Source organism: Talpa occidentalis, unplaced genomic scaffold (genome assembly GCF_014898055.3).
Source record: "Talpa occidentalis isolate TD23 unplaced genomic scaffold, MPIMG_talOcc4v2.1 talOcc4.13, whole genome shotgun sequence".
In the NCBI taxonomy this organism is placed as follows: domain Eukaryota; kingdom Metazoa; phylum Chordata; class Mammalia; order Eulipotyphla; family Talpidae; genus Talpa; species Talpa occidentalis.
Genome location: NW_023601322.1, coordinates 2,015,001 through 2,027,933, shown reverse-complemented (window position 1 = coordinate 2,027,933; position 12,933 = coordinate 2,015,001). Strand labels below are relative to the sequence as shown.

Below are 12,933 nucleotides of genomic sequence, written 5' to 3'. Positions count from 1 at the left end.
TGAACGTAGCCAAAATAGACCAGATATGAAAAGAATCATTCACCGTTTTAGAAATCGTTTCATTCGTGGCTTTTGTCATAGGCCTCTTCCATAAGGCCACAGAGCACTGCAGTCTTTCCTTGCTTGTCTGTGCAAACATGTCCAGATGAATTCAGTGTTTAATGTTAAGAATCTTATAACATGCCAATTTGATTTGTAGCCCTTCATATCATAGAATGCTAATTAAAATCATATTTTTGCATATGTCATGCCTTTCATGTACATATGCAAATAAATTCTATTGCCTTTCAGCTATTAGTAATTAACTTTATGAAGGACAGCTGTAATACATAATTAACAAAAATGTTTGCAAGCCCTTTTACACCGAAAGTTACAACAGCAATTTTTTTTTTTGTTGTTTTGCTTATCAAGAGAGCCATTTTAGTCTGATGCTTCTGAATGAGATCTAAATTGTTTTAAACAGTCACATGGCATAATTAAGTTGATGCTGTGCTGTGTACTCAGTAAAGAACGGTGCTCCATGCACTGGCTGCCAAGTCTTGTCCATTTCTTATTTATGTCAACAAAATTGAATTAAGTAATCTGATTTGTGTATGAAATAAGATAGCATGTCAGGTAATACTTTTTGTTTGTTTTAGTTATTGATATCTTCTAGGCACTTAAGTACTTTTTTGTGTGTGCTACAGACACAATAAACATATCATTTTAAAAAACCTGTTTTCAAATTATTATCATGTTTCTAAGGAAGCTTGGTGAAAGCTATTCATTTTCTCCTTTATAGTTCCTTGAATATTTAATAAAATGACATTTTCTCAAATCATTTCATGATTGAAGTGTGGGATCAACCAGGGGGCAGAGAATATTACATTGAGATGTTGCTTTATCTTTCTTACCGACGGACAGTGATGGCAAGGACTGAAGAACTGACATGGCCATCGGGGTCACTGTTGGCACAGCCGCGAGAGCCGGTCGGGTCTGTTGGGGTGCAGTTTCTGCTCTGGGGTGTCGGCGCCGCCACGGGCCCAATTCGCAGCAGGCTTGTGTCAGCGTGTGCGCATTTCCCGTTCAACCCTGTACCTCGCCAGGTCGCTAATACTTTTGTACATGTTGTTAGCAGAAAGTCACGTTTTAGTTGTATAATTACTTCTCTCTCTCTTTTTAGGGTTGCTTTTGTAATGAAGAAGCACCTAAATACTCATCTACTAGGCAAACATGGAGTGGGCACCCCAAAAGAAAGGTAATTGCCACCCACTGTTTTGGTTTTTTGTTGTTGTTTTTGGCGCGTTTTACAAATACAGTTGATTTTCATTTTAAGTTTTGGTTAGCGGGGTGACTTCTTGACTGTTGATCGAGTCAGTTCACCATGTTTTGTAATTGTGGTACTTAGACAATGCTGTCACATGTTTTGCCACCCTCCCATAAAAATTTAATGTCCTGTTTTAATTTAAAAATCTGACCTACAAATATTCAAAAGAATCAGGGGAACTTTGAATTGTGAAACCAGGAGTGTTAAGAAAGAGGGGACTGACCTCTGTGAATGATTAGGAGAAGCCAAGGCAAATATGCAAGACTGCGTGTCTGTTTTTTCCTGTATTTTTATTTTTGAGGTTTTAAAATAACATTTTAAAATTCTTACCATTGAACTACATATTGCTGATATTAATAAAGAAATACATCTTGTGTCATCCCTCAAATAATACTGCACTTGCTATGTCATGAAAAATAACACTACAATTATTATGTCATCAACTGCCAGGTTTTCTTTTCTCCTGCGCCTGCAGCATAATTAGCGTCATCACGCAGACTTAATTGTGGTAGGTGAACTCAGCAAGCCCTGCAGCTACCAGGTGAGCGAGGATGCTTGGGAAGTGCTTCCACCTTTACAGCGAGCCATCTCCCAGAGCTGCTGCCAGCTCACCAGCCTCCCCTCAGGCGGAGCCAGTCCCCTCTCTCCTCCCCGGTCCTCCGTCCTCCGTGGAGGGGACCGACGTTCTGCAGAGGCGCCGGGCAGCTTGTCTTTGTACTGTCTTAAAATGTCGACAACAAACAAACGTACTGCCACTCCCAGGCCTAGGGCCCTTTCTGCCACTTCGGTTGGTAGATGTTTAATGGCCTTTTAAAAACATTTAAAATGCTCTTGCCAGTATTTTCTGTGTGTGCAAGGGATGTCATGTGACTTCTCCAGCAGCGTGTTCTTCGCTGCAGCGTGGCGTCGTGAACACGGCGCCGTGTCACATACTGGGCGTGTGTCTGCCTGCTTTATGCCTTTTGGAATCTCACCCTTTGAATCCCACTGTGAACTTGAACCAAGATATACATGTTGAAATATGTAAAATGCATCACATATGAAACTGAAAAAATTTTATATAATTTAAAGCCTAATTTGGAACTGTCAAAGTTGTTTCATAAATGTTTAAAAAAGTAGAAACAAAATATATCCCTAATTCTGTGTTCTCATTGATTTCACACGCATTATTTTAATTATCTGACATCCCTTACTAGCAATGCATCATGAGTCCCATTTTATAGCTCTAAGGACTGAGATTCAGAAATATATAATAATTCACTATCTCATGACTGATTGTTGCTTTTCTTAATCTAATTCTAGTGCTTTTCCTCAGACTAATTATATTGTCTCACGATGAGAATTTTTCCATACAGGTACGTAGGGTGTATTATTCATCTAATAAATTTGAGTGCAGACCACCTAAGTCAGGTAATTTGTAGAATAAAATACTTCCTTGTTATACCTATGACTAGAATACATTTTAACTCAAAAGTTTCATTTTGCTTTTTTCATATAAGTGAAAAACTTACCACCTTATACATGTATTTACCTACCAAACACCTTAAAAATCTCAGGTACCTCGTTTATGCTGTGATATGAGTATGAAAATTCCAGCTGTGCCCTGTTTTCTTTTTCCACGTTCCTCTCTTAGAGGAATGGAGAGGTGACAGCGAGGCAGGAGAGAGACAGAGGCGTGTCTTTCTCCTCTCTGAGACGTGCCGAACTGTTCCTCTGACATCGGCAGCCTTTGGTCCCCAAATCACTTTGAAAACAAATCTCAAATGCAAAAGTTCACCCATCTTTAGGTTAACTTTCAAGAATTCCAGATGGCAGAGTTCATTTAAGTTAAACATCTTTGATCTAATTGTTTGCCCCATTAAAATGCTGGGGTTTCAGCGTTCGTTTTTCTTGCTTATGACATGTTTATTGTAGCGCGGTTTTCTCATGTCCAGAGGCCCTGAGTTGGGAAGCCAGGACCTCAAGAGCAGCAAGACCTGCGTGGTAGGAGTGGACTAAGACTTACATAGCAGATCTAGCGTGATAGATGCCAGGGGGTCTTTGGGGCCACCCCACCTGCTTCCATTCACTGGGAAGGGACTTGAAGCCTTTTCCGGGTTTTAGGAAACGGAGACTCCCTCCATCAGCATGTGAACTGTTGTTACTCGGGCACAAGCGGTCTCGAAATTAAGTTGCACATTTTTTTAAAACATTATTTAAAACATTCCTGCCTTGGCTGTAATTTTGCAAGCTTGCTATATTTTAATTTCTTCAGGACAGTATAATCAGTTTATTTCTTTATATTTTGAATTTGATTCTCTCCTCTTACGCATTGCATATTATAGCAAATAGTAATAGAAGTTAGCTAAATAGGCTGTGACAATTAAATTAATAATGCATTTTGTTTGCAAGTATTTAGGCCTTGTGCTTTGACTGGTATATGCAAAAATGATAATTTATGACAAATAGATTCATACTGTTCTTTGATGAATCAATAAATTTTGTCAGCATGACTGTCGTTAGCAGAAGACTAAATAATTTCAAATATGTTTTTTGTCTTCATGAACATCTGAAATGATAGATTGTGTAAGAACATACTTTTTTGTCTCTAAATTTGCCTCTAAAATTTGTGTCTCTTATTTGAGGCAGTATGTTTCTGTATTTCTGCAGTCTGGTGCACTTAAATATAAACAGCTAAATATAGCCACGCTCAATTCACATTCCAAAATAATAAACTTCAATTAATTTGCAAGTTCATTCTAAAGTATTCCTTATCTTAAATAAGTACTTCTCTTTTCAGCATAGTAAGCCCAACGATCTTTATGACTCTTTGAATTTGCTAATAGTAATCTGGAAGACGAGCTTATCCACAATTATCACAATTGAAACAGCCATAATAAGTATATCTTATGTGAAAGCCAGGTGCATACCACAATAGAAAGAGATGGCGTTCGTAGCTCAGCGCTTGGAAATCAGCTGGGCTTTGAATGACTGTGTAAAGAGGAGGAGGGGAAGAAGCAGCTCTCGGATTTCTGATCGGATCCGTTGCTTTGTGCTGTCCCCCCCACGAAGAGGACATCTCTCCGCCAGCACACTCAGGAAGGTGGACGTGATCTCCAGGCCTCTTTTACCCGGAAAGGATTTCAGATTGGATGCATGAAATGGAGTCTCTGATTTAAATAATGTCATAATTAAAAGAAATAGATGTCTTTGCATGTTGTTTGTGAATATCGAGACCAGGACCTTAGCTGTTTTTCAGTGAAGCACTTCTTGGGAGGCGTCTGTGAAGGTTCTAGGTCTCAGTGCTTCAGGGTCTCAGCCCAGCTGTGGAATGTTTAGGCCCTGAGGGCGGGATCGCAACCCACCAGGGTGGGTGGGTTTGTTCTGCTGGGGGAGGGTCTCCCAGGCCTCCTTCCCATTACTGATCCCTGGGATTTGTGGGGGCGTTCTGTTTCCTTAGACATTGGAAATTTGGGATTAGCTAGCATCCTTTTACCAGCAGCTGCGATTTCACTGATGAGTATGTCCCCCCCTACAGTCCAGTACGCAGCAGACACCACCTGTGTGGCCGGGACAGCCATCCTGGCAGCCTGTTCCTTGACTGACCGGAAGGTCCAGGGCCTGCAGAGGCCTTGGGCAGTTCATTCTGCCCAGTCTCTTTTCTTCTCATTGTGCAAAAAATTTTAGTTTAATGTGTCACAAGTTCTATATATGCTTTTATATGAAAGCTTCATCGTTTCTCGCTTTTCAATTTAGATGTAAGCCTCATCCTTTTTCTTGGAACCTGAAAATTTGCCATCCAAAATCCCGACGTTCCTGGAGAAAGCACGTATACGTGTGCGGGCTGTTAGCATTACAACTTCTGCTGACAGTGGCTTGGGTGGGTTAGAGACTTAGGTTACTTTTGCGTGAGGGAATAGTACATTTTATAATAAACTCTGAACTTCTGTATTTAAATAGACTCAATTTTTTCCTATCAGAAGAGATTCTGTTCATACTCTGGGATTAATTTCTGTTATTGCCCTTTGTAGAGAAATACCTTGACTCTCGCTAACAAGTTCTTACTGTATCTGTTTTGTTTCGTGAAAGCTGGTTTCCTCACCATGTATTCCATGTGCGTTCCTGTGCAGTCAACACTGTTTCCTGCTTTATCCCTGGAACGGGTGCCTGTTCTCGCAGGGCGCCAGGCCTCTCTCCTGTGGTTTGGGCCCCTCGTGCCCCCTGCGGCGCCTCCCAGCCTGCCTCACCCTACTTGCCTCCCCTCGGCTTGCTGGTCTTCCCGCTTGTTTCTGCTCTTGCGCTCATGGTTCGCAGTGTAAAAAAAAAAAAAAGGCCCCAATTTAGGAAAAAATGAAGTGTTTTTAGGGAAAAAATGAAGAGTTTGTCTGCCTTAAAAATATTTACACAAGAAATAAGTCTTTTGAGCCAGAATGGAGGAAAAACATGTCAATTCTTTGGATCTCCAATGGCTTATTTTAATGGCATTGGTTTTTTGTTTGTTCATTTTGTTTCGGTGGAGAAGTAGAGTCAGAGAGACAGCCAGCCCTGCTAGGCGATTCCTTCCTGGAAGGCTGGACAGGATTCCATTAGTTTACTCACAGCCAGGGTTATTATTTTTAGAAAATCTCCCTTCTATCTTTTACACTCTTAAACTGGCAGCTTGTTAAGGTTCTAACGGGGATAAATGTATATTTCCCACCAAAGTTCTCTTGCCAGCATCTGGGAGTGTGTCTGGAGTCAGGGGAGGGCCCGCGTGCTCTGTTGCCCTGTGACAGACGTGGTGTTGCTGAGTGGCCATGCACACTCCTGCCAGGTGAGAGTCGCCAGGTGCTGTCAGCAGGGTGGGATGCTGGGGTGTCTGCTCCTCCTCTCTGGAGGAGGCCACTGGCCTTTTGGGGAGGCCTCGGACCTAGTTACAAACCCTCCCTGTGGCTCACCTCCCTCCACGGCCGGGCCGCCCAGGTTCTTCAGCTTCCGCTCTCCGGCTCTTTGTCCAGCGCAGCAAAAGCGGCGATTCCGGGTGGCGGCCAGACCATCCACTGTGACCGGACACGCGCTCCCTCCTTCCTTGTCCCATGGCGCTGCCCACGCTGGGGAGCCACTTTCCTTCCTGAGCTGATTTCCTTTTCTCCCTTTCACCCCGGGGGACTGACTCTGCACTTAGCTGTCATGGTCATGACTGAAGCCCCGAGAAGTGACCTGGCCACGCCTGTGTTTGTGCCACGGTTCTCGGGGTGCACGCCCCATCTTCCTTGCGAGATTGAGAGGCCTGACCTCCGATTGGACTCCAAGGAAAGCTCTGCCTTTTGGAAAGAACTCTTCCTTTTGGTCTTCAGTGCAAAGAGTCCCTTGTCTAAAGAGTCTTCCGCTTTCCGCTCGCTGCTGGGAAAGTCAGGGCAGGATCGCGAGCCCGCGCCTGCCAGCCGGGCGCTCTTCGCGGGAAGCGTTTTATTCCTGCTGGTGTTTCTAGCTCCATCTTTAACTCCCTCCTGGGAAATTCCCGTTTTATGTGAGAATCTTTTTAACAGCCTCACATAAATCAAAGCTCACGCCACTCGGGCCGCGTGGGGCGTCTGTGGGTGGTGTCAGGCCACAGCCTTCGGTGCCGGAGCCAGGCCCTGGTGCTGGGCGGCCGGCCGGCTCTCCTCAGCTGCTGAGGGCTGCGTGTCCGCGTCTGTGTGCCTTCAGCCGTGCTCGCTGCGATTGCCTTTCCTTTTGAGGAAGGCTCGCTCCTGAAGCGGGCTGAGCCGACAGCTCCGGGGGCTCGCGGTCACTCCCCCCAGCTCCGGGGCCAGCGGCTGCTGCCCGGGGCGCGTGCGCTTGTGCTGATCAAACACCGAGTTTCCTCCTTTGGAGGAAGCGTTCACCTTCCAGTGGAGGGGTTAGTGTTAGTTCTGCACATGCTGTGGCAAAAAGAAGTTTGGTTTTGGCACTTCCTAAGATCCAGGCTCTAAATTTATCCCAGGCTTTTATTGAACCTTTATTTGTGTATTTTTTTCTGGGACATTGAAGTAAACATGATATTATATGATACTGATTCTTTAGAAATATTGCTTGTTATACAGCTATTTATAAAATGTGAACAGAAAAGCTGTGCAGTGATACAGAAGCAAGTTTTTGGAAGGGAACTTGAATCTCACTTAACAGGACTGCGGGGTAGCTGGGAAAGGCATCTCCTTCATTCATTCATTCCATTCACTTCTCAGTTAACATTTGAAACACACCTGCTGGGTCCAAAGCTGAGGTGATGTGCAGTGTTCCACATGATGCCACCTCTTTTCTCCGGGCCTCCAGGTTGGGGTGGATGAGCTGAGGGTGAGGATAGAGAGAGAACTGTGGCCTAGGGGAACAGGAGAATTTTACGAGGTGTTGTGCTCTAATAAAACTACTTGAGGGCCGTTATTCCTGAGTGTCAGGCTGGCCAGAAAAGGGCGATTTGACGGCTGCATTTTAAGAGAACTATCGAGTGCTTGTGCTCCCTCAGGGAGCAGGTGGTCAGAGGCTAGCGCTTGCCTGTCCTTCCAGGGACCAGGCCTAGGAGGAGGGGGGGATGGTGGTGTCCAGTGAAGAGCTTGTGCCCAGCTGTGCCTGGCGTCTGGGTTCGTTCAGGCCTGTGGGAGAGGTCAGGGTGCTCCCGGAGGCTGGCTGAGGTGGACCCGAGTCCTTGCGGCGCCTCCTGCCTGGTATGGGGGCAAGGCCGGGACTCTGGCACTGCCTCCCGTAAGGGGGACGCAGGGCCAGGGACAGCCCTACTGGCCTTCCCCGTCTCGTGTCCCTCCACGCCCGTGCCCGCTCCTTCCCCTCACCCCGCAGTCCCGAGCTAACCTGCCAGGAAGCCTTTAACCGTGTTTTAGCAGACGTTTTCCAGCTTCATAGCCTGTTTCTTCCTTCCTCTGCATTTCTCTTCTTCCCCTTCCCCGGCGCCCTGCAGCGCCCTCCAGGGCCTCTGCAGCCCCGTCGGCCTTCGGTTCTGCTCTGGGTCTGAGGCCGGTTCTCCCGAGGCCGTTTCTCTCTCAGCCCAGCACCAGCTAATCTCGATTTCCATCATATTGGCATGGAACTTTGGCGGGTGAAGGGTATGTGTGTGTTTTTCTGTCCCATCACGTCCGTCTCCCAAAAAAGAAACCCAGAGGACTGCAGCAGCACTGCGCTGTGGCGATGTGTTCTCTAGAGCCCGTTCACTGAGTTATTAGATCAGAGAGGTGCGGTTTCGTCTGATAATCTTTATTAAAATGACATCTACTTTATTCTCTTTCATTTCTATCAGAAATAAGATAAATTGAATTCCTGGCGGTAGTGAAGGTACTTGTCTGGTAAGAACATTCCAGTTGCATGCAGTCATGTGTTGTTGTTTAATGTGAGAAATTAATGTTAAGGGATTTATTTTTTCGTTTATTTATTTTGCTACCATTTAGTCTTGTAGTTCATTCAGGTCTTAGATATAAGAGTATCTGCTGTTTCAACAGTTTTGTTTTTTTTTTAAGTCACTGTTAAATGACATGAGTATGATCAGTCAGGCTATGTGAAATGTTCTGAATATAGGTGTTTCCCCTGGCAGGCACCCAGAATAGTTTTGGCTATTCTCTCCTTTTATTTAGCTTAAATTACTTTTAGAACACTGGGACTTATACATCTGGACGCTGACTAAAATATGCCTTAAGCTCTTATCTTTAATTCCCAGTCAGTGCCAGAATTAAAAAGAACAAAGGCCTATATGTTCACTGCAGCCTTCAATTATGCTTAATTACCAACTTTTATACAGTTTCATTATACAGTACTGACTTTTTGTGAGAGGTTCTTTATATTCATGATGTCTTGGTAGTTGCTTATAAAAGTCCAAGATTAAAATTTTTTTCCTGAGGAATTTTCAGGAAACTCATAACCTTTCTGAAGTAATTTTTGTAAAGTTGGATCTAACCAATCTGATCATCTATTTTAATAGATGAGAAATAAGATATTTATATTTCATTTTGCTGCGGTGCTCTGATAGAAACAGTGAGTGTTTACATAGGTTATTTTTTAGACATTCCCGTCCATTTCTCGGTCTTAGAGTCACTGCGTCATCAGTTGTGAGCGTAACGCCAAGGCCCGGAGGCCCCTTCCACCCCGCTGAGGAGCTCTCCCTCTGCGCTCACAGAGGACAGGTGACTGTGCACCCTGCGGGACGGCTGTCCTGTCAGAGAGTCTGTGTGCCCTCCCCGGGCCTCCGGGTGCTTGTTTGGTCCTTGCTGAGATGTTAGCACCGCCCAAGGCCGGGCCATGAGAAACCAGCGCCTACTGGTCAGAACTCCAACTCGTCAACCTCTGGCCGTCCCCCACGAGGCTGCCTTCTCTGCAGGATGCTACGTGTAGCCAGCGATGTCGGAGTAGGGGGCCTCCCAGTTGGGGACAGTCGTTCCGTCGAGATCAGTTTGGTCCACCCAGTTTGTGCGGCTGATTCCTAGACCGGCTGCGGGTGTGAGGGCGGTGTGGACGTGGGCCTCAGACCCTTTGCGGCTTCCCCTGGCGTCTCGGGTTTGCTGGGCCTGGTGAGTGTGTTTCTTCTCCGCGGGCCAGATGTTTCGTCTCCCTTTACCGTGTCAATCCTTTGCTAGATTTCCATTCTGTGGAATGACCTGTTGGTGGTCTGAAGGCCGCTCTGCTTCTCAGCGTATCCCTCTTATCCACTTGCTTTCCTTTGGAGAAGGCGCACCCCCTTTTAGCAGACAGGGCATCCGTTTCTGAGGCGTCTTTGGTGTCTGTCCTTCTCCGTCTCCGCTTCACAGGCAGTTGGCGCTCAGATTCTCTGAGACCTCAGGACTGTCCTGAATGGTCATATGTGGTTTCTGTGATTGACTGTCGTACTGGAAGAGCACCAGAGCTTTAGGTAACGCCATGGGGCCCTGCCTTTTACTGGCTCTGCCTCGCTGCTCTTCCCTGAGGGACCCTGGCTCTCCCCCTTCTCAGCCAGGGTGCCGAGGACACCTGTCTGCTCACCTCCCAGGTGAACTGTGGGTGAGCCCGGCACTTCATTATTGAAAAAGAACTCATTTTTGATAAAAACATCTTAAAGACGTTCTCATTTGCTAAGGTCTAAATATTATCTCTGCCCTTCCTTCTTGCTGATATGATGGAGCGGAAGAGCATGAGAAACAGCCGGTTCAGCATAACATGCAGGTGGAAGTTTTTAAGTTAGATGCACTTTCTCTTTGAAGTTAGTTAGAACAACCATTTCCCCTTTCTCCTGCATCATACAGTGATCAGAGCATCTGTTTCTCAGTTCTCATTTGTAATTATGCGTTGTGGATGGGTATATTATATATATATATATATTTGGTAACTGGAAAGCTGGTCGATTTATTGCTGCATGTGAACTCTTAAAATTTATGCTGTTGCCACTAAAAGTATTTTGTTCATATGATAATAAAATATTGAAGATGAAGGGAAATTTTAACAAAGGGATTAGCTTTTTATTAAGTCATCAGCACTCATAGTAGTATGTGGACATATTTCAAAGTTTCAGTGAGTTTTTGAGTTTTCTCTTTTGATTAAATGGAAAAATCTATCTCTGCATATAGCATAACCATGTAAATGAGTCAAAGCGAAGCTGCTCTGTCCGCAGCTGGACAGCTCCCCGAGACCTGGGCAGTGCCTGCATGCCTCTGGGTCTGGCGTGGTGGCCGGCTCTCCAATCAAACGGTGTCTTCACACGTAGAGCTCTTGTTTTGTGCAGTGAGCCTGTGACTTCTGCAGACCTAACATTCTGGGCAGTGCTGATGCCCTCATGCTGAGGCCCCCTGTAGAGTTCTGTGGCCCTGGCAGCTGGGATCACACACTCAGAGGCCACCGAGGCAGTGCTGTGAGCTGAGGCGGCGAGAGGGGCCGCCGTGGCCTGGTGCGGTGTTTCCGTGAAGCCTGCTTGCTAGTTCGGGGCCTCCAGTTCCCCGCAGGACCTGCGGCAAGACGGTTCAGTCAGGTAAGTCCGGCTGTTGAGTTGAGGGTGGAAGTAGAGAGAGAATGAAGGAAACCCAGGAATGTAGTCTTCTAGCCTAGAAGTACCACCCCAGATGTAACATTCTCGGCTCCGGGTTGGGGGTGGATTCAGAAGCTCATTCTGTTATTGAACAAATAAAATAAGAGCAGGCCGCAAAGGCACCAGTGGTAACCAGGTTTTGTTTATTTGGTAAAAAAACCTCTGTGTACGTCCAGGAGACCCCAGACCCCGTGGCCCCTGTTAAGTGCCCGGTGTGAACCAGGCAGGGGGCGACTTCTAGCGCTTTGCCTCAGGCTCGGACAGAACGCGGCTCGGGAGGGAGGAGGCGCCCAAGGGTCTCTTCTGGGTGATGCTACGCTGGGAGACAGTGGCTTCCGGTTGTCGGTTACTGTCAATCAGAATGTTATTTGCTAGAAAATCAGTCTTCAAAGATTTATATGAATGACGGTGGTGACGTATCTCCTGTGGTTATTTCACTCCCTTTTACTGTGAGGAAGGTGTGACTTGGATGCTTTAGGAGGTGTTTTCCTCAGCCACTGTAAAGTTGATGGTGGGGGCCCTGCGCTGATCTTGTTCAGAGAAGCCTTTTCTTTGGAGATGTTTGCGGGGCCAAGGGTCAGGAAGTCAGCACATACTCTTCACAGATGGAGAAAATGCCTACTGGATAGACATGTCTTGGCTCCCACGGCTCAGGCAGTGGAGGCCTGACTTGGCCAGCCAGGGGTCCTGACCAGGCCCGGTGGAGTTTGGGAAAGATCTCTGTCCCCAGAAATGGAGACATCGCCGTCCAGAGGTGGGCAGTATGACTTTCAGTCAGAGCTAGTTGTCTTCTCGAAGGCACTGGCCCAGCTTTGCAGCTGGTTTTCTGTGGTTTCCACCACCATCCCCTTGCACCTTCTCTGCCCCTTGATGCCGAGACCCCTCCACAGTAAAGGCCCACCCACCTCGCTCGCCCGGGCCTTGTGTCTTGCACGCTTGTCTCACGGGCCTTCACCCAGCCCTGCTGGCGCTGGAGGCTTCATGTGTTGGGCGCCCGGCATACAGCGTTGGGCCCTTTGCTCCATGTTGGGGATACGTAGTTCTATCAGTGATTTTGGACTTTATTACTAGAGTCACGGAGATTCTAAATACTCTACCACCTTTCACCGAGGGCGCAGCTCAGTCAGGCTTCCTGAAGGCCTCGGCTCCTGCTCCCCATGTCGGCAGAGCCCTGAGCCAGGGGTTGTTGGAGAGCGGGGGGGCGTGTGTGCTGTAAAGGGGACCTTTCCGTGTTGTAGCTGTGAGACCTTTTCACAGAGGCTTGTCTTCCATCACCTGGTTACTCAGATTTGTGCCAACTACAGACTGGTCTGAGTTTACAGACCCCGTAATTTCATGGCATCTTTCTTTGGTTAAAAAAGACCTGGATAGTTCCGTAGTTCTTGGTGAAGCTGTGCGTGTGTCCAGGTGGTGCTTTGCCAGCATCGTGGACCCTGCCTTTAGCAACGTTCACAGCCTGCAGTCTCAGTAGCTGGTGTTGATTACATATCGCTTGGCAGGTTTGTGAAAGCCAAACCCACCCCCTTGTAGGGTGCTCATCGAGGACACATGCTACCTAAAAATAGCAGAGTCTGAGTGGGATTGTTTAAAATGAATACAAAATATTTTTTGTCTGAAACATAGTGTTGTAAACCTT

At 46.5% G+C, this 12,933-nt stretch overlaps 1 protein-coding gene across 1 annotated transcript in view; it reads left to right on the top strand.

The window, feature by feature from the left end:
• Positions 1 to 12,933, top strand: part of ZNF407 (zinc finger protein 407) — a 329,265-nt gene that overhangs the window by 134,651 nt on the left and 181,681 nt on the right. Inside the window, exon 4 of the mRNA XM_037509666.2 lies at positions 1,163 to 1,237. Within this exon, the coding sequence (XP_037365563.1) occupies positions 1,163 to 1,237 (75 nt within the window). The remainder of the gene's footprint in view (positions 1 to 1,162; positions 1,238 to 12,933) is intronic.